General features: G+C 44.2%; 1 protein-coding gene across 8 annotated transcripts in view; it reads right to left on the bottom strand.

Annotated features, from left to right (window-relative positions):
* COL26A1 (collagen type XXVI alpha 1 chain) overlaps positions 1 to 24422 on the bottom strand; it is a 168798-nt gene that overhangs the window by 106924 nt on the left and 37452 nt on the right. For 5 of the 8 annotated variants that reach the window (XM_061355512.1, XM_061355506.1, XM_061355508.1 and 2 more), the window contains exon 3: positions 23606 to 23709. In XM_061355512.1, the coding sequence (XP_061211496.1) occupies positions 23606 to 23709 (104 nt within the window). The remainder of the gene's footprint in view (positions 1 to 23605; positions 23710 to 24422) is intronic. The other 3 variants (XM_061355513.1, XM_061355507.1, XM_061355511.1) reach the window with 1 other exon arrangement.

Here is a 24422-nt window from a genome sequence, read left to right as displayed (position 1 = left end):
CTTCAATAAGGTGGCTCTCAGGCAGCACAATCTACCTGCTGGGCTGTGCTGTGGTGGGTTTATCTGCTTTGATGCAACCAGTGCTGGACTCAATAGTGGTAAAGAGTTCTGAACCTTTTGAACTTTGGGCTGTGAACAGTGTCCTGTGACACTGTGATCCACAGACACTGTGTTCATATGCAAACACACAAGTTCACAGCTTTGTCATCTTTTAATTAAAGCAGACAAGTTCTTGGGTTGGGGCCTCTGTTCTCTGTTGGGGCTGTTATTGACAACTCAACTTTGCATTCTTGCCTCCCTCCTATCCTCCAGTATTCCTATGCCTTGGCAAGAAAATGAACTGCTTGACTGTGCTGTTGGCTGTTTCATATTCTGCTCTAGCTCCTCTCACAGAAAGAATGGTGCTGAGATGTCTGGAGAGGGATAAGAGCTTGTCACTTCTACAACACTTTGCCTTTTTAAAAGGTTTAACATTCAGTTCTCTGGAGTCCTGGAAACAAGACATCCTGGTACAGGAGGCTTATGTGCTAATGGCATGACACCCTATTGGATTTAACTAACCTATGGCCCTATGAATGAGAGTGCCTGAGAGAGAGCGGGGCAGAGAGGGAGTAAAGGAGAAAAACACTATGTGAAGCCTAAGAACTAACCCGTTCGAGTTATCAGGCTGCTCGAGTCAGCAATTTGTTTTATTAACATTATTCCCTCTGGTTTTACATCTCAGTTACCCCTAGCAACCTATTCCCAAACTCCCTGCACTATTCATGTGCTTAAACCCAGCACATACTAAGGAAAAGAACCTGGGGCTGCAGCTAACATTGTCGTTCTTCCCCTTCAGTCCTCAAGCCTGAAGATTGATGCCAGACACATACCAGGCAGAATGGGCTACAAAGCAGGGAAGTGGGACAGTGCAAGGAAAATTGTCTCCCATGAAATCCTGCAATTAAAACAACAAGAAAAAAAAAAAAAGAAGAAGAAAAATACTTGATTTTGCCACAGTATTTTCACTTCAAAACCTTCCCACAGGTTTAGAAGAGGATGGTCTAACCTGAAACTCAAAGTTCCTGCTCATGGTATTTCTTCCTCCCTGCAGAAGCTAATCTGAAATCATGTGCTGTCCCCAACCCAGTCTTTTGCTCCAGTGTCCTGCTCCACTGCACAGTGACCATCTGGCACAGGCCAAAGCTGACACTTGGGTATTGCACTGGTATGTGGGACTGTGCTTCTGTCGTTCTGGATGGGATTTTGATTCACAACTAGGAAAAGCAAAAGGAATAGACTCCTGCGGAAGCTGCCAGGCAAGTAGCCACTGCCAGTTCCTCCCCAGATGATCACACCACAAGCAAATCACAGCCAATCTCCCCACTTCCAGCAAGCCTTGTGTCCCTGCTTCCCTCATTGCCTGTGAATGCCATCTGCTGCTCCAAAGCCATTAACATCACTAAGCAAAGCCAGTTAGAGCTTTTTCATTGTTTCACCAAGAGCTGGCACACAGTTTTGATACAATCAGATAAACAGACTCAAGCTGCAGCCCTCTATTGCCACAGGCAAGGAGGTATGTATCCATCACAGCTACTCCTCAAGTGGTTCTTTTCCAAGTGGACTTCCTTCAAGACTGTTGAGGTCATCTTGTACTCACAGTCAAGGATAGGCTCTTAGGGTGAGCTACCACTTCCCTGTCCAACTTTCTGAACAAACCAAGTGTGTAAGAGTCACAGCCTGCCCTACCAGCATCCTGATGATGCTTGTGCTCACCTTGGACTAAGAATAAATTGCCTTTTTTTTTCTCCTTGAACTGAGAACAAATTGGTTTTCTTCCTACCAGTTTTCCTGCTCTTTCTACCCACCAATTCTGCGAAGACTGACCTACAAGCAAAGCACAACAACTAACACACTGAAGATATTCAGCAAAGTTTAGGATACGTTGTGGTGTCCAGTTACAAAATGGCATAAATTACATCCTGGAACGCATTATGTCCTGCTATGTTAGACAAGAGGAAATGTGGTATACAATGAAATAAAAGACATCCTGGAACCTATTATGTACTCAAAAGACAAAAGAAAGGACATTATAGGATCGATGTGGCTAATAAATGATGTGTTGGCATCTCTTTTCTACCAAGATGTGGATTAACAACAGATGTATTACACTAATGTCTATTTGTACACTAATCTAAAACAACTGCATTGCTGTTGCAGACAAGAATTTGATAAATGCAGCCCCCATTCCAGCTCCATGAGTCCTGCTGAGCTTTAGGAAAGGTGGGGAGAGGGGTGAGCCACTCCCAGAGTTTCCCTTTCCAGAGTTCAGGCACTTGCTCTCACCTATTTTTCTCACTGGCCTGTTCCCTGCAGATTTCCATCTGCATAGCTGGGATCCTGAGAATACAGGGAAGGGAAAGGGCTGCCCTGCACTAGTCCAGAAGCCTGCAGGTCAGCTACAGGACACTTGGGCACTAAGAACTACTTAGCATTGTCAAAGCAGTCAGGGCTTTTGAACTCCAGAAGCTGAAGGGTTAAACCCTGGAGCTGAGCAGTTTCCAAAGTATCACTTTCCCCCTCACAAGCCAACAGCCCTCCTGCATTTACATAAGGCCCTCCAGGGAAGGCAGCTGCAGAAAGCATGCCTTCCTCAGGTGGCTGGGAGACACTGCTGGATTTACCCTCTAGTTCCTTTCCACAAAGAGCAGCTGGAGAAGCTTTCGTGGCAGCCTCCAGACCCCTGTGCAGTCCCAGCTCGATAGCTGTGACAGTTCACTCTCTGCTCCCCAGCTGCAAGAGGTAAGCACAGGAGAGCAGCCTTTGCTGCTCTGGAGACCTGGAGAAGAGTGGCAGATGAAGAGGAGACAATCCTTCACCAACCATTGTGGCAGCAGAGGTGAAACTCAGTTTAGCACCAGCTGCAATCCTTCTTCAAGTAGCACTACTTTCCATAGCACGTGCAGAACAGAAGGCTGTCTATGACATAAAATCATAGAACGATTTGGATTGGAAAGGACCTTGAGAAGGAACTTCAATCATCTAGTTCCAAGCCCCTTACCATAGAAGGGCCATCTGAGGTTTGTGGGGTCACATGCCAACACGAGAGGAAACAACTACCTCCAATTCTTTCTCACATTTCCTAGGCTTCCTTAGGAACCAAAGTGCTTATTCCCTATTAACAATGCAGAAGGGACAAAAAGGTGTAGAAAACAAAGGGGCTTGGAATACCTGATCGTGTGGACAGGGACACCTTGTTGGCACTCAGAAGCAGTTGTGGATGATGACACTGGTGGGAGCTGCTGTGAGCCACCAAATGTTGGGTACCCAACACCAGCCAAGGCTGGGAATCAGGAGGTACATGAGCCCGGCATCCCAAAGCTGTCTGCTTGGCCTATTCCTCACCCAGGCTGTGTCTTAACTGCTGTAAAGGAGCATGAATAAAGGGTCTTGGGAGGGGAAAAAAAGAAACAGGAGTATAAGAGAGAAGGAGGGAAAGGAATGTGAAGCTGGCTAGCTGAGAAAGCCTAGGTGAATATATGTGATCCTTCCTCCCCAGCCAGCAGAGGCTTGCTCTGCAAAAAAGATTTTCTCTGAAATAAGTTGTATTTGCTTCCAAACCTAGCACAGATATGTCACCAGTCACTCGCAGCTCCACTGCAGGAACTAGCAGAGATTGTAAGAAAAGGTGATAGGGTCTGTCTTCACATTGTCCATAGCCTGTCTTATTGGCATGGCCAAGAGCACCACTTGAACAACAGTAGTATAGTCCCTGTAGAATGTGACACAAAATGCCGAAGTGGGTTGTTAGCCATCATACAAACATGATGAAAATCTGAGAAAAGAGCCAACAAAGTGTATCCACAGTTGTCACATGCATTTTTCTATGTATATTTACAAGCTTATATTAATGGCAATTGTTATTCTGTATTAGGCACCACAACCATCTATTCAAGATCAGCATCACAGCAGGTTTTACGTGGTATTCCAGCCACTGCTTTACCTCCCCCATGCATGTTTAGTTCACAACCCAGCATCATCCCAACTACAACCCAAGCTAGTCCCATAGTTACCCAAACTTTAAACTTTCTAGGGAGTATTTCTATTAAACAACCCCCCCCCCCCGCAGAACTCCCAGTGATGATGCTTAAAGAGATGTGCTTAAGAATTTAATGTGAAACAGAACCTCTGCTTTAAGAGATTATCTATACACACGCACTTGCTAAAGGCCATCTCCAAGTAGAAAGCTGCAGAATAGGTGTGTTCTCCACACACATCATCTCTCTTCCCCTTCCCATAAAAATACTATGAAATCTGAAGCAAAAGGGAATCTCATATCCCAGCCATGGTCTCTGCCTAAGCAGTTCTGGTTCATATTTTCATTTCTTGCATTTCTTCTACTTTCCCTTCCCTGGATGTATGTCAATGCCCTTAAGGTGCTGAAAAAGCTAAGTTACTCCACATGGAGAAGAGGTGGGAAAATTCTCCAACTTCCATGCAGTTCAATATTCCTGAACAAGCTGAAGTTTTGCTTCCTGCAGCACTTCAGCACTTTGGAGCAAGTCAATTTTCCCTGGGATAATGGGATTTGCAAGCATTTGTTTGACACTTGTTTGAAGAAGGCTCACATCAACCCTGGCAGTGATGTGATGATAATTGAACCTCAGAAACACACACAGTGGTTTCAGTGGAGAATCCTCTTTGCTGGCACATAGTCAGGAGAAGGGCAAGCCTCTGCCGGCAGCCTTGCTGCTGAGGCAATGGACTGAGCCACAGGCTCTCACTATGCAGGATTGTCACTAACAGGCCATATCCAATGCTAATTAGGGCTCAAAAAGTTTTGCTTCTGTTTTAGGGGCATTTGAAATGGGACTCCAAGAACAACAGGCAGAGGCTTTCAGGATACACAGCAGCAGGAGCAGAACCCACCACCCATGGAAGTTCTCCCTCCAGCGCAGAACATTTTCTACAAGCCATAGAACAGAACAGCATGCCAGAAAGACTCTTGCCTGAAGCACCAACAGTTCCATAACTGTCTTCAAGCTCCCATGCACCAGCAGCCTCCGCTCCTGTCCCCATCAGCCCAGGGATGAGACAAGTGACAGCTGAGTCTGCAGCCTCCTGCCCTTGGACCAGCTTGAGAGGGGGACATCTCTGTATTCCACAAAAGGAAGCAAGCATCACCTGGACCAACAGAACACAAAACCAGGCTCCAGACTTGGAAAGACGTGATAGAAGAGGAAGTGGAGTGAGAAGGAAAGATGTAGGGATAGTGAGGGACAACACATGGAGAAATCTACAGAATCCTGCCCCAGGCTACACAATTCCTGGCTATAGCCCCTTGTCTCTGAGCACCAAACACTTCACATGAGTTAAGACCCTGGCCTGGGTGCTGCTACGGAGCTGGATCTCTGCTGTTTTCCATCTGTTTGTACTTGAACTGGTCAAGGGTCTCACAAAAGAAAAAGTACCTCTGAAAGCCATGATCAGGGGAAAACTGGGACACTGCAAGTGGATATCCTAGAAGCAGAAATGAGGACAAACTTTGGCTGACAGCACTTAGAGCTGTAATATGTTTATATTACATCTCCTCCTATGTTTAATAGCCATTAAAAAATGAATGAAGACATAAATATAAGACCCAAAAGCTCCGACCAAGGACTTGGGTTTATCACAGAATAGCCCAAGGGAATGCTCTGGACCTAGAGAAGTCTTAAGCATTCATTCAATCAGAAGCTGAAAAAGGGCCCTAAGGCCACCTCAGGCTGTGCAAGGGATTGGAAGGGTGCAGTGGAAGTATTAATTGCTCAAGTACCCTTAACACAACAAAGTATTCCAGTGGAAGCAGCTACTTCATGGCCTTGCTACAGACAAGGGTGCAAGTGCATAGAAACAATACAGCAAAAAGGCTATTCCCTGCTGACAGGGACAAAGAGGCCAGGAAAAAAACAATGGATACAAGTGCATCCAAATGAAAAAATGTCTTGCCATGATCCAGAAAAGTGGGACAGCAAAAAAGGGGCTAGGCAGATTGGGATTTTCTGACCACACAGGAAAAGTCATGGTTCGAGCACAGATCTGACATCTATATGGCATACAGGAAAGGTGACTTGAGCGCTGTAAAAGCCAGGTACATGGGAGTGAATCAAGCTTAGGGCTTGTCCACTTAAATCTTGGATACCAAAGAAATGTCTTCCCTTCCTAGTTAGCACACTAACTGCCAGTGTGGACACTCAAAGACCACAGACAAATGTTGCCCCTTTAGAAACAAGAGCACTGATATGTGCACTGAAAACAGAGTGAAATAGTTCTTCAGTATACCTCAAACCTGTCCCTATGGCAACAAGACGAGAACAACTACACCATCAACTGCCATCACTGCTTGCTGAGTATTAAACGTTGTCTCCAGAGACCTGCAGTGTAGACAGCTTCCAGGAAACAAAGTAATGTGATTATGGGTTAGAAAAGATCACGAGAGGCCCAGGTATGGCAAGAGTTAGATCCAGACACAATTACTGGCCTGAAGCAGAAGCTTTACCCTCAAGGGGGGACACACAGATGGAAGAGCCATCTCCCTGGACACCTAAGGAGAACAAGGTGCTCCTCAAGCAAGGAGAGGCATCATATCTGGACCTGAAAGCAAAATCCACAACTGGCACCCACACACTCATGAAAGAAATTCTGGATGGCAGCATACTGTAATGGAGATGACTGAGAAAAAGCTTACTATGAGATCTGGAGACAAAATACCAGTAAAACCAGAAGAATATTCTTGCCAAATTCTTTCACTTGAGGATTGTGTAATTAGGCCAGGGAAAGCACAACAGAATATGCTATGGAGATTAGTCGTGCATCAGCTTGTTAACCCAACAGGCCTCTTCCATCTCCAAAGCCTGGATTTTAGAGCAGGTATCTGACGTGTATGGATTACACCAAGTTGTAAGCCAACAATTCTGATCTCATCATGAAATTAAGCCCAGGCCAAGTGTGGGGAAGTCAACAGACTTGCTAGACCCTTGTTAGCAGGGGAACGCTCCCTATGGAACAGTGGAGTTATGCCCAAATAACTGATGGTGGACAGGACACCAGTGACTTCTGCATATGCTGTTGCGTGCAGCACCTGCAACAGCTATCCTCTGAGCTTGCAAAGTTTCAGTCCCCAGCTACCAGACTGCCCATAACATCTCAGCTACACTCCACCATTCACATGCAGAACAGCAGCAGGGACTCTAGACAGAAATTCAACTAGCATAACCACAGACAAGCCTACTGTAAATAGGATGCAAATATGGCCCATGCAACCCCACTAGGGACTACAGGGATGTTGCTGAGACTGTAAATAGGGAACACTTGTGAAAAAATCAAGCATCTGGGCACCACTGTGGAGTTCTCTGTCCCCTATCATTGCATAAAACAAAGCTACCCAATATAGCAAGCAAGTTTTCGAGAAGGTTGCTGTGTATCACCCCTTATGTGACCTTGCCTGAGTCATGACTGGACCCTAGAGTCTTCCTCTCCAGTTCTGGGCTCTAAGTAGATGGCTACACTGCTTCCCTTGAGACGCAGCAAGGCAGAAATAGGAAATGAAATGGAGAACAGGGAGGAAATTCCATCTCCCAACACAAAAAAATTAAGAGGCAGTCACAGAATTCTCCTGCTAAGAGGTAAAGAAATACATACGCGAGAGCGAAGGCTAAAGACACAGAAACATCTTGTTAAACTTTTACAGTTTAACCACTGAACAAGCTACTTTCTCTCCATAATTTATACCTGAATTGTGTGTCTAGACATGACATCATTTTAAGGTATGCCTTGTGTTCTGTGGTAAGTTTACAATAACCAGAACTTATAATTGCTGTGGTTCAGGTCAGCAAAAGCGGAAAAAATATCCCAAGCCCCTTCGCAGCAGCTGTTCTTGGTAATGGGTTTAGGCTGTTGTTTTCTGTCAAGGAGACAAGGCCTAGCAAATGCTGAAAGCCAACATTCAACCAACTCCCCTTCCTAAAAGGGATGAATACCATGGAATCTTCTTAGGCAGCTTTATTTGGTATGGTTTGCATTAAAACAGCGAAGGACAGCCATATAAGCAAGGGCAATATAACATCTACTGTATGCCTGCAGAGATTGACAGCTACGGACACACTAGAGCCTGCTCTCTGCCCATGCAATAAACCAGTTATCCAACTAAAGTAAGCCTGGGAGTCTCAGGTGGGATAACAACCAACATCAGCATGTTCTCACCACTGAAACAGAAATGCCAAGGCTACAAAAGCTGGAACCACAGTACACTTAACATGCACCAGCCAACTCTTACTAGAGGAATGAACCCCGTGGTGATAAGGGCTGTGGGCCAAGTGACTTTAATCACATGAGGACCTGCAATCACTGCTCTGGAGAGCATGGCATCCTATTGCATCAATTAAGTGGAATTTAGACAGTGGAATGAGGGAGAAACCTGTGTAACCTGAATAATAAATGATGGTTTGGTTCTGTTTTGGGGGTGGTTTCTTGGTTAGATTTGAGGAGTTTATTTGTTGGTTTATTTTTTAACTGGCACTGGAAACATGGGCAGGCTGGGTGCCAGAGCGAGCCAAGGAGGAGCAGGAGCTGGGATCAGAGCACACAGGAGGACACCTCAGTACACATCAACATTGTCTTTATGGCAGCAAGCAGAGAAACTCCTGTGCTGTCACATACAATGCAACCCAAAGATCCTAAAGAGAAACCCGGATCTACAGGCACAGGTCTGTCACACCCAGGGAAATCCCAGTTGGAAGTGGCCTACAACAATCATCCAGTAAAACTGCCAACTGTTTTTTTGACAGAAATATTACCATTGAATTAAATACACCTCAAGGTTACACCAGCCAGCACACATCCTGCCTTCATGTGATCTCTACGGGAAGACAAACTACAGCCATGATACCCAAAATAAGGTCAAAGACAGTACGTTATAGAGGATGAAGTGAGCAAGCCAAAAGGGTACACCATAACTATTACTGACATCTAAAAGGCATAAAAAATTGTCCAAAATCCAGCTTTCATCACCAGTCAGGAAAGAGCCAAGAGACATAGGGCTTGACAATCACCGTCCCTTCTTCTTCATGTCCCACGAGTGATTCAATCCAGACCACACAAATGCTCAGTTACAAGAATGTGAGTGGGCAGAATCAACATACTGATGTGTTTTAAAATAGAATCACCTTCCTTCACTATGCAGGTCCCACAGCATTTTGTTATACTACTTTTCCTACATATATAAACATTAGTGGTCCAACTCTCATCATCTGTATTAGCTAGAGGAAAAAAGAACCAAATAACTATTGATTACTTCTTAGCTCTTCCAACACCAACTCAGAAACAGGGATCCATTTCAGCTAACAGTAAAAAAGAGAAAGCCCATGCTACTGGACTACACAGCTAGATAAGAGGCTGATTACGGTACCCAAAATGAAACTAGCTTTCTATTCTGCTGGTTAATGCGGGCACAGGGCTGTCACATCCCTGCCTGGATCGATCCATATTGATGGGACATCAAGTCACACAGAGATCTGGGCCAGCACAAGGCATTCCAACATACATTTTGAATCACATGCACACCAGGGACTCGTACCTGGACCAGCAAACCTGACACATCGTTGTAATGCACAGTTTGTGCAGAGCTACACTGATTATTCACAGGGAGCAGCCCACAGAGTCACACCATTTAGCGCCATGGGGAGAGTTGGAGAGCAAAGGAAAACCGTGACGGATGCTGGCAAAGACTGCTCTGGGATAGCTGATGCTCATGAGCAGTGGTGAAGAGGAGGAGAAAGCAGCCACTGCTTTTCAGGGCCAGATAAGTAAAAAGCACTGGTGAGAACACCACTGCTCAATAGATCCCAAGCGAGCAAGAACATTCCTGCCCAAATGGTGCAGCTGACCCATTACATCCTCTGTCCCAACCTGAGTGCACATTAGGGTCTACAGCTGGCTTATAATGAAAATCTGAAGTCATCAGGGCTGTTCTGGCTTCGGTTTTTGTTAAAGATGTTGAACATCAGCCCAGGTTTGGTCAAAAGGTTACACAGGTTTTCAAATGATTCCAGCTTGCAGTGACCAAAGGTTGATTTAGGGTTTGCTGTCAGAGCATATTTGCATTTACAGTTCTACAAGCTGCCATAAAAAGCCAGGTGAAGATCAGAGTTTCTGCTGATTTGAGATATAAACGAGGTACAAAACCATGTGGATAGGAAAAAGGATACTCAGTCACTCTGGGATCATCACAATACCAAGGACAAAGGACTGATAAATAATAAGATTTTGATGTACTTCAGGAAAATAGTGCTCTCTTTCTCCTGTCAGCTTTTAATGAGTCAGAAGAATGAAACTTACTTTTATTTTATCTCTCCTGTTTAAAATCAGAAAAACCTAAAGTTTAACAGTTGAACTTGTAGCAGGAAACAGATTTCAGGCTGAATGCTTATATCCCAGAGTTTACAGTGTTCAGCTGTCCAGGTCTTGGAGACCAGCACCGAGTGTCAAAGGACACATTCTAGAAAAGAGCCTCCACTAGATATTAATAAAGCCATCTAAATGCTCATTCACATTCCCCGCTACACTGTTCTGTAAAGAGCTTATATTTTGATGGTTAGCATCCTAACTACCACTGCTAGTAGCCCTTCTGCTTTCCTACGACAAGTGTAGGGCAAGAGTGATACCTTTGTACAGACAACTCGCACTAGAAATGAACATGAACCACTCACTTTGCAAGGAGAATGGTTTATTTTCCTGTGTAGCTAATAAAAAGCTGCTGTCTTGCTGTGAGTGCTAATATTAAGACATAAGCAAGAATCTTTGAGTTCATGTTATGTTAAAAGTCACCCAATACCCATCCTCTGCATCCCACCCAGACAGACTAGATGCAATAGAAATAGCTGCTTATTTATGTTTCCATAAGGACTACCAAGGACACAGCCACAGGAGAGTGTTCAAGGCATTTTTGGCAGATCACCCTGAGAGATGTGTTTAGCAGATAATACAACTGGAGAACACTTGAAAAATCCACTGTTTGTTTAATCACTGGAGGGTACGTTTGAAAAGATCAAATAAGCCAAGTTTAGGAGTGGCTTGCTCCCTCATTTAATGGGCTGTAATGTTTTACAGTGCAAAGCCCTGAAGCAATACAGCTAGCTGCAGCATTTGGAGCCATCACCCCTCAAGTACTATGAACCATATGAACTTAACAACTCCCACCACCAGTAAAGAGAAAACCAGAAACTTTGTTACTTAAAACTGAGGCCTCGACTACTGAAGCTCAAATACACTGGCTGACAACAGACACATCTATTGCCCAAATCAGCCACTGGAGAAGAACTTCTTAAGCAAGAGACTTTACAGTTTCAGTTTCTCAGTGGTACCACAGCAGTTTCTATGGCTTGTGCTTAGAAAACACTCTCATTCAATAAGAACAAGCCCCAAAACCTTCAACAGAAACCTCTAGTGCTTGGTCAGGTGAGCCACCTTTGACATAGTCACTGGCAGTGGGAAGCAGCCTAACAAAAGCCCATCTGCCATCAATGTTCCTGAAGAGTTTTAAAACAAAGGGCTACCGAGCAATCCACATGGGCCCCTGTACTTTCCATAGTGGATGCACACAGACTTCTTTAGCATTGCTACTACAAAGGTCACCATTTACAAATTAAACATCAAATTCTGATCTTGACAGGGTTTGTTTCCTTCTTTCCTTATGCTCATGCAAGAAGGAATGTATTTTATTTACAGGAAAATTAAAAACACAGGAATTTCTTCAACCGCCTCTTAGGATCCCCACAACCAAGTGATCAGTCTTCTAGACACATATTTCTATAATCCTCTTGACTTTTGTTAGAACTGCTGTACAAATTAATCTAAGCCACTGCCTTGGGTAATCCTGCACCCTACTCTATTCATTATTGGATGTGCAGTGGAGGCAAGAGCCATCCATGGCATTGCAAGGCTTCATGAACAGCAAATAAAAGTCACAAGCAGCACTAGTTTCTGAGTTACTCAGTTGATGGTATTAGCAACCAGAAAACCGCAAATGTTACAAGAATTTGCCTGTCAAGAAGGAACACATGTAAGATGTGGTTGCATCTGTAGTATGACCCTCATGTTGCCTTTCTTATATGCTGCACCCATTGCTATGGATCTTGAAACATCTGTGCCTTTCCAGTGACTGATTATCCAGAGACACGCAACAGTGCTCGGTATCTGTAAGAAGCCAGGGACTGAACCCTGAGTTTATTACAGAAAAGAGCTGGAGTAAGCTGCTTGCCAGAAATCCAAACTCTAGCCAACAAGTCCCTCCAGGCTCACTTGGAAAGGTCTTGTAACCTCACTGCCGTATGCCTGCTGGGCTCAAAATGAAATGCAAACTCACATGTTACTTGTGGATTTGGAAGCACTATCCAAGGAGGAGACAAATCAGGAGCCCAAGCAAGAAGCATATGTTATGAGTCCAGAATAAACTTTATCATTCCTTAATGAACTTCATGATAGGGGATTTTCACAGAGCCATTCCTGAATGGCCTTGCCGCTTTGGTGGTTGAAGGACCTAGTACAACCCATTTAAATGGGTGAGGTTTCACTCTCTTACACATTTAATGAAGTCTTTTATTAAATGTTGTTTGAAATCTAGTTCATGGCACAAAGAATCATAGCTGCTTTCTTCAGAAAGTTCACCAGCAGCTTTTGCCTAGCCTTCACCTCTTTAGGAACTGTATTGTTGCTAAAGACCCATCCAACAATTGTTCTTTACACCACAGTTACAATCAGGGTATCTTGCAATGCTACACTTACTTAGGAACTGATTAAATGTTTCCTACTCTCTGTAATCACGTGTATGTAGTCATTAGAATAAGTATACCTACACCTCTTGCCCAGCCTTTTAAAAACACGAGTTAGCTCTTAATGACCACCAATTCTGGTGTTTTTAAGAGAGCTCATTTGTGCTGATGCTATTTCCAGCTACATACACCTACTAACTGCTGTAGCCAGTAATCAACGTTTACCAATCCCATTAGTTAACAGTACAGTACAAATCCCATCAACTATAAACAGCATATTCCTTTCCCAGCCAAATAGTTTCCTTTGCAGATGCAACACACCACTTCCAGCATTTAAGATGCTGGGGCTCAGATGTTCAGCACCAATTGGGACCAGCTTTCACAAGAATTCAGTGGTAACAAGCCTCAAGTTACTCAAATGCTGAAACTTGACCTATTGGGCACACTGACACATACACATGCAGGCACCCCTACCCATAAAAACATAAATGTTGTGTGCCAGTCTCCTAAATGCATTAATAGTTTAGTATACTCGGTCAGAGTACTTGTAGCACTCCCGCATGGCATTCCTTCTCCTGAGAACAGAACTTCATTCTACTGTCTTCCACAAACTCCATTCCCTCCCCTGGGAGCCTGCTACCTTCAGAACTCCTTCCATTTAAAGTTTTGCATCTGACTATTCCTGCCTCTGTGACTGTCCTTGACTGAATCTCACTTTATGGCTTTCTGCCCAACTGTACAATTTAATCAAGGCTTGACTGCATTTTAATCCTAGTCTACCATGTATTCCCAGTACTGCTCAGCCTCTAACACACACAAATTGATTACAGGGCTCTCTCATTCCTTAGACTAACTCTAACATGAAATAGCAAGCTCTGCTGGACTGAGAACAGCCCGGATACTACTCCACTTGAGACCTCCACCCAAACTGACACGGTCTGAGCCCTAACTAAAGCATAGGATTTTTTCTGAGTGAAACGTGTATTTCCAAGTTGTTCCATCTAATCCACCTTCCTGTAGCTTCCCAAATCAAGCTGTACGGACTTGGCTGCCTTTATCCTGCTATATAGCTCAGAGAGAAGATGTTGGAATGACATGCATTGAACACAGAATCACAGACTGGTTTGGGTTGGAAAGGACCTTAAGGTCATCCAGTTCTAACCCCCTGCCATGGGCAGGGACACCTCATGCTAGACCATGTTACCCAAGGCTCTGTCCAGGCTGGTCTTGAATGCTGCCAGAGATGGAGCATTTACCACTTGGGCAGCCTGTTGCTTTTGTCTAGCACTTTTCTGTGTTTAACTGAAATTCAGCTCCCCTAGGAATTATTACTTGGAGTAACACTTCTGGTTCCCCTTTTCATAACAAAGAATTGAGCAAGAATAAGGTCTAGGAATCAGCAACATGGGAATCTGATGCCTACCTCTTGCTTTCACCTTGAAGTCTTCTATAAACCATGAAACCAGTCTCGCATTTCTCTGGCAAATCCACCTCAGCTCCTACTCCTGGGCTTGAAATTCCACTTCTATTCCAGTTCCTTACATTCCCATTTCCACAAGGCAAAGCACCCCAGAACAGTTGTAACGGTTGTACTGGGGATTCAGATCCCCAGTAGATCTCTTCTGCCTGAAGAGAGCTTTTATGTGAATGAGAGCACTGCAGCTGCCTGAACTCCTTTTTGTTGATGTTTTAGAGCAGCTCACAACTGGGATCAGTTGTCACAGAAAACACAGATGTTACTGTACCAATTGCATTAATTCATTTAATGAAAAACCTACAAAAAAACAGAAACAGAAAGATCTCCATCTGCCTCACCCCCTAAGTTTGGCTCCAGTTCAGCTTCCTACCAACTGCACTGCTCGCTGTACACCATGGCCCTCTTCAGCTTTTCCCCTTCATCTTGCAACACCTTATATCTTTCTTACCTCTTACACTTGCAAACAGCTTGAAATGTCAACAGCTTTGTTTAAAGTTAGAAAACCCTTTGCAGAAAGGGTGCCTTGGCCTGTCTGTGAAAAGCTGGCAATGAAGTCTCCTGTCTTAAGAAATATCCTTTACTCTCATGTCTTTAAACCTCAGCAGTACAAGACACTCCTCCATCACCACACAAAGTGACAACTCATCATTAGAACAGCTCTGCACAGGAATCTTAGAACTCGTGTGGTGCGAAGTATGTTCTTGTCTCTCCTCCAGTATGCGACAAAACAGAAACAAGAGATGGCAGCAGGACTCTGAACCCAGAGTCCCACTTCGAGGTGCAGGTTATATCTAGGGATGAAGAGTAGGAATGTTGCCCTCATCTCTCCCTTATCCTCACCAACATTCATAGCTGCACAAGTCTGTACTACTGCTAGGGCCAGACATCCAAGATAATTGAAAGTAAATGAATTACTGCACTCAGAAGAGCCGGCACTCTGCAGACCAGGCATTACTGGCCCACTTGAATATTCTCCTGGAAAAAATTCAATAAGCTCTTCCTCAAGGAAACATCCCATTCAACCCTGTTTGACAGCAACATTAAGTTAAACACATTTCACAACTAAGCCCTTGAAAAGGAATGGGGAGGGAGCTGCAATCTTGTGTTATGCTCAAAAATGAAACACAAAACAGCTTGTGAAATGCAGTTTAAAATTGTAAATTCAGTGAAAGAGAGATGCTCCTCTTCATTGCCACCCCTTCCAACTGCAGGCATTCCCTATTAAAGGAATAAGCCTTATTTCCTATTCCTGACTAAAATAACCCCAAGTTATCGCAGCAGCAAGGAAGCTCAGTGACAGCTTCAGGGGGTGGTTTCAATTCTTATTCCATTGTTATCTATAATTCACTTGAAAGGCACCAATACAAACGGCAGACACCAGTGAGGAACTATTCCTCTCATTTAGCTCTTCCATATGCGACTGGCAGAGTGGTGTACATCCAGTATCTGCTGCCTTTGGTTATAAATACAACCCCACCTTTCCTCTACCATATCAGACAGGAATGTCTGTAAAGAAGAGGAATAGGGTGGAGTTTTTCAGGACAATGTTGCTCATGAGTTTGGTACAAACAACATTTGCAGGATTGATGGCATAATGTGTCACATCCCCTTTTTTCCAGAAGGGGACACTACTTTCCAGCTTACTCTGCATTAGTCCAAAATCCTTATCCTGGATGGAAGTGATGGCTTAGCAGAAGTCCTCCAACCTTTTGGCTATTTTCACATGACTTTCAATAGCAGCAGCAATCTGGTCTGTTTATGCAAAATAGCTTTCTCAGGGTCTTCCCTCCTCTATTCTTAATGTACCAGTGACATCAGCTCACCCCATAAAGGTTAAGGCGGCAGGTGGCAAGAACTAGAAACCATCAGAAGGCATCTCCAGATTGGGATACTGGAAAACAAAGGATCCAATCCTCTCACACAGCCCAATCACCTGTGAAATTGGCAAATACACCACACAGGGTATCTCCCCAGGTTCTGAACACCCAACTTCACTATCTGAGCATTATACACTTCTTAGACCTCTCCAGAAGGGCAGGAGCACTCGAGTAAGGAACACCTCTGTGGGCAGGTTTTCAGGTAACCATGCTGCAGGCTGTGCCTTACCAAAAAGAAACAGTTAAACCCAAGAAACTGCCACATCCATCTCATCCATTCTCTGCCCTCTGAGCTGACCGTTGTCTGCCTCAGGATTAAGAGTTTAGCATAGACTAGTGGCAGTCACTCCAGCTCCCCACAGGAAAAGCAGAATTACTTCTATGTCAGAAGCATTTCTAAACCTGATGAAAGCGAGATCTCTATTTCTTAGGGAATTCTTTTGTTGCAAGATTTCACCACAGTGTCTGAAGTTTGGCAAGAATATATCAATAAAAACAAAAAGCATCAAACAAAACTGAAACCAACAAAAGGGGAGACAAGCAGCACAAAGAAGTCAGCTGCCTTTTGAAAGCAGATTTAGAAGTTCCCCAATGTAGATTTATTATCCTGTAACAAGATAATAATAATAGAGGTGGTAATAATGTGAGTCATAGGTACAGAAAAAACAGCTCCTTTCTAATGGTCTCCAGAAAATACAAAGTTCATCATTGTGAGAATGAATGGGAAATAAGTGATAACTTCAGGAGAAGACAGAAGTGCTGAAGGGAACATGTACATGAGAAAGTAGCAGGTTAAAAGCACAGGGTTGAAGGAGGCACTAAGGATTACGACAGGAAGACACCATTAAAAGGTTGTATGGGCTCTTCAGAACCCACACACCTCTCAAGTTCTGTTCCCGAGTAATGCAAGAGCTGACCTGGGTGCAAAAGTTTCAGTTTCTCCATAATCAACCACCAGAGATGTGTTTAAAAGTGCTCACACAAATCTAATCAAAAATACTTTTTAAAGGCTCTCAGGTCCACCACCACCGAATCTTTGGTTGAGAAGAGATAAGCAGTGCCCAAGGTTTCCATGCTTCCTTTCTCCCAGCAGGGAGTCCTAACCTGCTAAAAACACACTAGCACCACAGATGAGTAAGAGCTGGCAGCATTTGCCTTTCAGTAGCCAGCTGCTAAAGTCAAAGGTCTCCCTTTTCCACCCTGCTCAAACTCTCTTCACAGGCTCACAGCAGAGTTAGGAGAGAGCACTCCGTCCCCTTGGCTGACCTCCTTAGCAGCAGCATCCTGGAAATTCTACTCACCTACTCCTGTGATCAACACATTATAACTCCCTAATGAAAGCAATTTCTTCCTGTGGACCTTTCCTAGTCATTTCCCTGCTTTGTGAGTGCTCCAAGATTATTACCCTTTATGTTCTTTCCAGGGTCACAAGTACTAAAAGCAGGATTCAATAAAGCCAGCATTGCCAATGGCAGCTCCAGACATGACTAGCAATGTTTTTGACAACAGCTGCCTCTGAGGTAGCCTAGCTCATTGGCACTTACTTTCTCTGTCAGTGAAGCAGACAAAAAGGAGCTCAAGAGACTCCCATCTTCAAGGCAGAATCAACCCATGCCATCTCTAACAGGCAGTGAAGACCCTGCCCAATTTCACAGACCATCTATCGCGGTAATTCAGCATTTTTGGTCTTTCCAGCAATTTCAGGATCGTAAGTACTACTCTGCTTCTATCACACACTAAAGCCAGCCGCATGGAAGGTGAAGATGAAACCCCATTAGGAAGCAGCAACACCAGCAGAGACATGGAAGAGCCATACCTTGGCCTTTGGCATCCATTCTGTGTAAGACAGGACTTAGTGCTTTACGATAGCAGCAGGAGCTCAGAAGCTCAAGTCAACTAATGAGGACTTCCTTCTCAACTCAAACCTCCTGTTGCTGCACACCACCACTTCCCAGAAAACTTCCCATCGGTTAGTTACACCAGCAGCTATGGAGAGGCAGAAGTTGCTAAAGAAGCCCCACGTGCTTCTCTCTTCTGACAGCAATGGGCAGAATCCTGCCAGCATGCCGAGAATGATCCAGGCAGAGCAGACACACACAGACCTTGCAGACCAGTCCTGTATTAGCCCTACCCAGGGCAAGGTGATGTTCACTCCTGATTAGAGATAAAGCAAATCAATAGCAAAGACAAACTATAAATAGGTGGGTCTGTCACTTGTGAATTAAGAAAGGCATAGCTAAGAGAAACAGAAAGCATCCAAGGTATTTGGGAAAGCAAACAAATAGCTCATCAAAATGAAAGAGGTTCGCTACATACCACAGTAATTTGATGGGAGCTAAAAACCTGGGGATAATGTAACAGCGCAGCACACAGCTTTCTAATTGTGCTGAGATAACATCTGCAGATATTTAACGCTCCTCTTATTTTGACATTAGGTGCTGAATAAAATCCTCCCTGTTCAGATTAAAAATGTCCAAAACATGAAACTACTCCGATGCTGGAATGCAGTGTCAAAGTCTCTGGAAATCTGACAGGGATTTTTGTTTTGGACCTCATATCGAAAGGGAAGATGAACATTTAGGAACTGTTCAAGTAGTCACCCAGCACTGATGCCAGAAAGTGCTCTCAGCAGGCTGCACATGCTTCCAACAGTGACCACACACTCCAGGAACTCCTCAGAACATGTGATCAAGGGTGACACACGTGTTATGCCTGAAGCCAGAGGCTGCTGAATGGTCAGCGTGTTGATGGGAGTGGAAAGGAATTGGGTGACACATTGTAGAGTAGTTTGGGAAACTTCTGGTGGACCTTCAGCCCTACATTGAAGAGGCTGCCAGAAACAAAGCAGGAGGAAGTAGAGCATATAGAGGAGCAGGAGGCATATACTATGGAAGAAAATATCAGGGCAGATACTATCCAATACCTGTTATTATAGGTGCACAAACATCATTCCTGAGAAAGCCACTTGCAACCATCAGCAGTTCCATCAAGGGTGATAACATGTTTTGATGCTCTTACATGATATATTTTTGAAGGTAAGTTTACTAAGTTAGTTACCCCATTTTGCTACCTACTTACTAATTGCTTTAGTAACTAGAGAGTTACTAGGAAATTTAGGTTTGCATTTAACAGTCTATAACATGTATTCACATAACACACTTACCATATCTAATAAACATTAAACTTCAGAATGAGAAGATATTTTTAGATCCTTTGTGGAACCAAACACTGAATTTCAGTTTCAAAGATCTCAAAATCACACCAGAGCCACATTTCACCAAAGGAATTGCTGAGAGGAATTCTCTAGTAGAGAACTACACATGTGCAAGGATCTGTGCTAGATCCAAACTTGAAAGGAGGATACCTCAGCCTGCCATGCACCTGCAGTGTAAAACTGCCCTGCTAACCAGAGAGCACCAAGACATCCATCTCTGGGAGAACATCACTGCTCAAATGGAAGCTCTTACTTTGACTACAACAGGAGTTGGGACTCTGAAGTGTGAAAACATCATTGTACTAGGATTTAGCAGCAACAGGAACAGATAGTGCAATGCCTCTTTTGACTCCCGCTGCCTTCTCTTACATGTTCTCAGTTTCTAAGGGCAAAATGAGAAATGCTCAGAGGCAGTAAAGAGCTCTGAACTTGCTGTCTGTGATATACAGACCTAACTCCCCTGCTTCCAAGCAGTGGCTACAAGGAAAAGGGAGAAACAAGAAGGAACTGAAATACTTGACAAAAGGAAAAACACTTCACACAAGCTCAGCTCCTGAAGAGAACTACAGTGATACCATGCGAAATGATACTGCGTAATCTACACAACATATTTTCACACAGTTTGGCAGTTCTATGTTTAACAGTTCACATGGGAGCAAACCAAGACCTGGAGAAGCTAGGTCCCATCAACACCACTTTGAATTCCCTCTAGAGCGCTCTGATGGGCTTTCAGACTTTCAGGTCTCTAGTACTGCTGTTCATTCTCATGGCTTTATCCAATTTTGTATCACAATTGCATTTGCTAGTTTAGGATTTTCCTGGCAGTGCAGTTCTGCATCTCTCCTCCTGAGAGCAAAAAACTTTGTGAAGCAGTAGTAAAACAGGAGAAAGTTTTTGCACTCTATCATACCAAGAATGAAGTCTTCATTTTCTTACGCTACTTTGAAAATTGTAAACACATGGGAATCCAAGAGGTTTGAAAAGTCTCAAGATGACAAGATGCAAAAAAATAGTTATTAAAAGTAGATGAAGATATTCCAAGAACTGAAGTGAGGAGGCAAGGAAAAAAAAGTAAGTTCTCAAAATAAACTATTAAGCTTGGAATCACCATGGCATCACTTTAGAGGTGCCGAGGTTACTCTTGGAGCTGCTTCTTGCCCAAAAAGCTAAGCTGTCTGCCATCAATCTGCCTCTGGGGTAAATAGGATCCTGGCTACTATCCCAAATTCAAGCAGTACAAACAAACAAGAAAGAAGTCTATGTTAGATTTGTAAAGTGAAATAAGACCTTGCCTAGTTGGAGAGCTCTAGGGCAATGCTGAGCCCCTGAACTTGCAAGTGACACTTCTCCTCTCCCAAGAGACTGCATTTGCCTTTGAACTTTCAGCCATATAGAAAAAAGGCCGAGTTGAAATGTCAGCATCATCTTGGATTCAAATCAATCAGCTTGATGCATGATTGCAATAGCTAAACCACTTCACCTCTGCACTGCCCTCATCCATATGTTCTTTATATCAGCAGTCAGCAGACTGGGTGGCTCAGTGGATTCATTTCCTGTCCTAGGCTTGGGCTCCACTTTAAACAAAACAAAACCCCCTGAAACTGGAAAATAAAAATTAGCATTTCCTGACAGTTAAATTCACCAGATTTGTTGCATCAAGTCTCTTTCTCCATCCAAGAAAGTTGCAAGAAACCCTCTAGGAAGCACTGGTACAACTGGCGAGTTTCAGCTATGTACTCAACCAGCTGGTCACACTTCCACAAAACCAGTGAAGGAACTGGAGCCCTTTCAAATGCTGACACACCTTTGGGTGAGGGGAAAGCACTGAAGAGAAGAGCAGAGAGCCCCAAGCACTGCCAACTTAAAGAAACAGATTGGAAGCAGCCATCCCCACCTCAGTAAATTAATAGCCCACTGAGCAGCAAACTCTCCACCCACTTCTCCAGCTGGGCTTCCTCCAGATGATGTTGCTCTTTATCAGCTACAATGCAAGAGTTAAATTCCCAAGATAATTCAAATCTAAACAACGTGCAGCCTTCAGCATTCATGTAGGTGCCTGCCAGCTGGTGACAGTTAAGTGGTTACTTTCTCAAGCTAAACTTATTAGCTAAAGGTCAAGACACTCCAGAATAATGGAACTGCATTCAAAGCTTGCTCTACCAGAGCTCAGTGAGTCACTGTGGAAGGGGAGGTTTCTCATCGAAGGTGTGTTACAACAAGCCAGTCTCAGCAGGAGTATGTCATACTTTGGGGCTACACATCCAGGGTGGACTGTTTACTTTGCAAAAGAAAAGTTGACCTGCCTTTGGGAGCTAACAAGGAAGCCTGTACATAGCAAAAAGCTGCACTGCAGCCTTTGAATTACTTCAAGCTCTTTGACTTGGTTTCCCTGGTTTACCCTCCCACCATCTTCCCTCATGAAATGCTAATAGAAATAAATCTAGAAAGGGCAAAGAAGGCCTCATATAAGGACAGATAGTAAAAAAAAAAACCCTTCTCCACATCAGCTACAGTGGACACTGCTCCAGAACAACACAGAAATGGAACAAGTATCAACCCTGCTCAGTGGGGATTAAAGACAGAATCAACACATAGGATCTCTCAAGCCTCAAGATGCAAAACAAACCCACCATCGATCTGAAGAGACCCTGCAGCCATGCAAAACTGCTCTGTGTGCTTGAGCAATCCATTCTATCTCTTGGCTTAGTCTGTCCTACTCATGGAAATGCAGCCTTGTTATTCCAGAGCTCCCAGGGAACAGAAACTTTTGCCTTCAGTCTCTGGGAGCCATTCTGAAGTGAAAGCTCAAGAGCCACTGTAGTTGCCATTCTGCTGACACATAGAGAACAATAGTGACCATCAGAGAATTAGAGCACTTGCAATAGAGTGAAAAGGCAAGTTAAAAATAGCCCACGTCCAATCTGCCATCAATCATACCTACCTCACATCAGCTTCAAAAGCACCAGCTGCACATATGAGTGAGATGAAACAGTGAGGAGAAAGCTAACACCAAAAAAAGATGAAAGCGTTTTGAGGTTCTACCCTGTTAATTTACTGTGGCTCCAGAACTGCACTGGTTTGGTTTTGTTTCAGTTTACTTGTCTGTTTTCTTTCATCTGCTGTTTCCAGGAAGGACCCACACAGATGTAAGCATCTCACCCTCTCAGAGGAACCAGATTTGCAGAAGAGAGTGCAAAAAAGAAAGTACAAAAGGCTTTATAACAGATTGCCAAAAAAGACCTAAAACACTGTTTTCAGCCCTTTTTACTCACAATTCCAAGTAACACGAACATTAAGAATTAACATAAGGAGCAAGTAAATCCTCCAAGTTTAAAACTGATGCCTCTGGACAGTTTGAGGTGCTGTGTAGAGCACTGGTGTCGACACCGCTCCTAGAAATCAAGGGGCACAACCCTTCTGTACTAGAAGGAGGTCATTTTTTCGCTCCTCCTTTCAAGAACACAGGGCTGTTGGTACCGCCAGAGGTTTTAGGGAGGAAAAAAAAGGTAAGAATAATCTCACACATGAAAGTGAGGGCTGGCTACTGGCTTTCTGCTCACGCTCCACACACTGTATCCAAGGCCGAAAGAACAGTTTCACCTTGAAAACTGACTGCATAAAATTGTCACCTCGTTGCACAGAGCCGCTCCTGTGAGATCGCTGCTGACTTTCTCAAACAAGCTTATGTTGGCTTTTTATTTGCCCTGAAATCTGCTGAAACAGATCTGGCACTGCGGGAGAGAGCTGGATTCTCTCCTTTACACCAGCAGCACTAAGCTATAATTATTCTCACCTGTCTAAACCTACAGGCATGAACAGGCTGCACACACCAGCTCCTCGGGTCCCTGGTCAGATCCTCAGCCAGGCTGAGCTGCAGCTATTTGGGAAGTAACAGTCCTGCCACAGTCCATCCTCAGCATCCCCTGCAGTGGTAGGTAAGAAACCAAGGTGCTCACAGAAGCTTCTCTTCCTCAAACTCACTTCTTCTAGCAGCATGCTAAAATGCAAAGCTGTCTTCTGCAGACTGTAACTTAGAGTAGCTTTGCTACTTAAGGCTTTTCTTGAGCTTCTGGGAAGCTATTGTTTTCTCAGCAGCCTAAAGCAAGCTGCTGTCTGCAGCCACCATTCTTTGTGGCTGTAAGGAGACAGCTTCCTAGTTAGAGATTTTGCCCGACTCGTGTGATTAGCACCAAGATATTGCAGCACAAAGGAAACTACCAGAAGCAGCTACAAAAGTTGCTGGATAACTCACCCTCTTCACAGTTGCTCCCCGTGAAGCCAGGGCAGCACCTCCACTCCAGCGTGGTCACAGTTCGGTAGGACATTTTATACGTGGGCCTGATGAGAGTCCTGTAACTAACACAAACAAGAAGTCAGCAGGATGCACTTATGTACTCAAGGGTGGTGGTGTTAACTAATTCACAGCACATCTGCCTGCCTGCCCCAGAGCACCCAGCCACCCCGGCTGCAGAAAAAGGAGACACACGAAGCAACACAGCAATGGTTTACTACAGTATGGATCCGATTCAACAACCCTGATTTTTCTCCTTAAGCCCTCATAGTCTTCTGGCTCTTCCCCATACCTCTCCTGCAAATTATGCTTTCTGGAGGTCTCCTTGCTACCAAGTCATTGCAAGTAGTGGAGATGCTGACTCTGGTTTCCCTTACTCTGCCTGCATGTGGATGTGTCTGACCTTGAACAAAGGCTGCTTCATTAGCCTTTCCTCACTCAGCACTAACAGAGGATCCAAAACATTACTCACAAAAATATAAATCTCTTGTGTGTCTTCCCTTTTCTCACCCCCACCACTCAGATCCAGGGTGTTTTAACACAGCAGCATAACAAACATCATCACATCACAACACAACACTTGCTATACAAAACAGATGTGGACAGGCCAGAGAGGGCCCAGAGAAGAGCCACAGAGATGATCCAAAGACTGGGCAGCCATGTGAGGTCAGGCTGAGAGAACTGGGTTTGTTCAGCTGAGAGAAAAGAAGGCTGAGAAGAGTCCTTATCACCATGTTCCAGTATTTAAAGGGTGGCTACAAAGATGATGGAGACTCCT

This window comes from Neopsephotus bourkii, unplaced genomic scaffold (genome assembly GCF_033783945.1).
Source record: "Neopsephotus bourkii isolate Nb327-2 ecotype Australia unplaced genomic scaffold, CSIRO-AGI_Nbou_v1 NB_804, whole genome shotgun sequence".
Taxonomy (NCBI): Eukaryota; Metazoa; Chordata; class Aves; order Psittaciformes; family Psittacidae; genus Neopsephotus; species Neopsephotus bourkii.
Note: the sequence above shows the minus strand (reverse complement) of the source record. Positions and strands in the feature narration are given on the sequence as shown.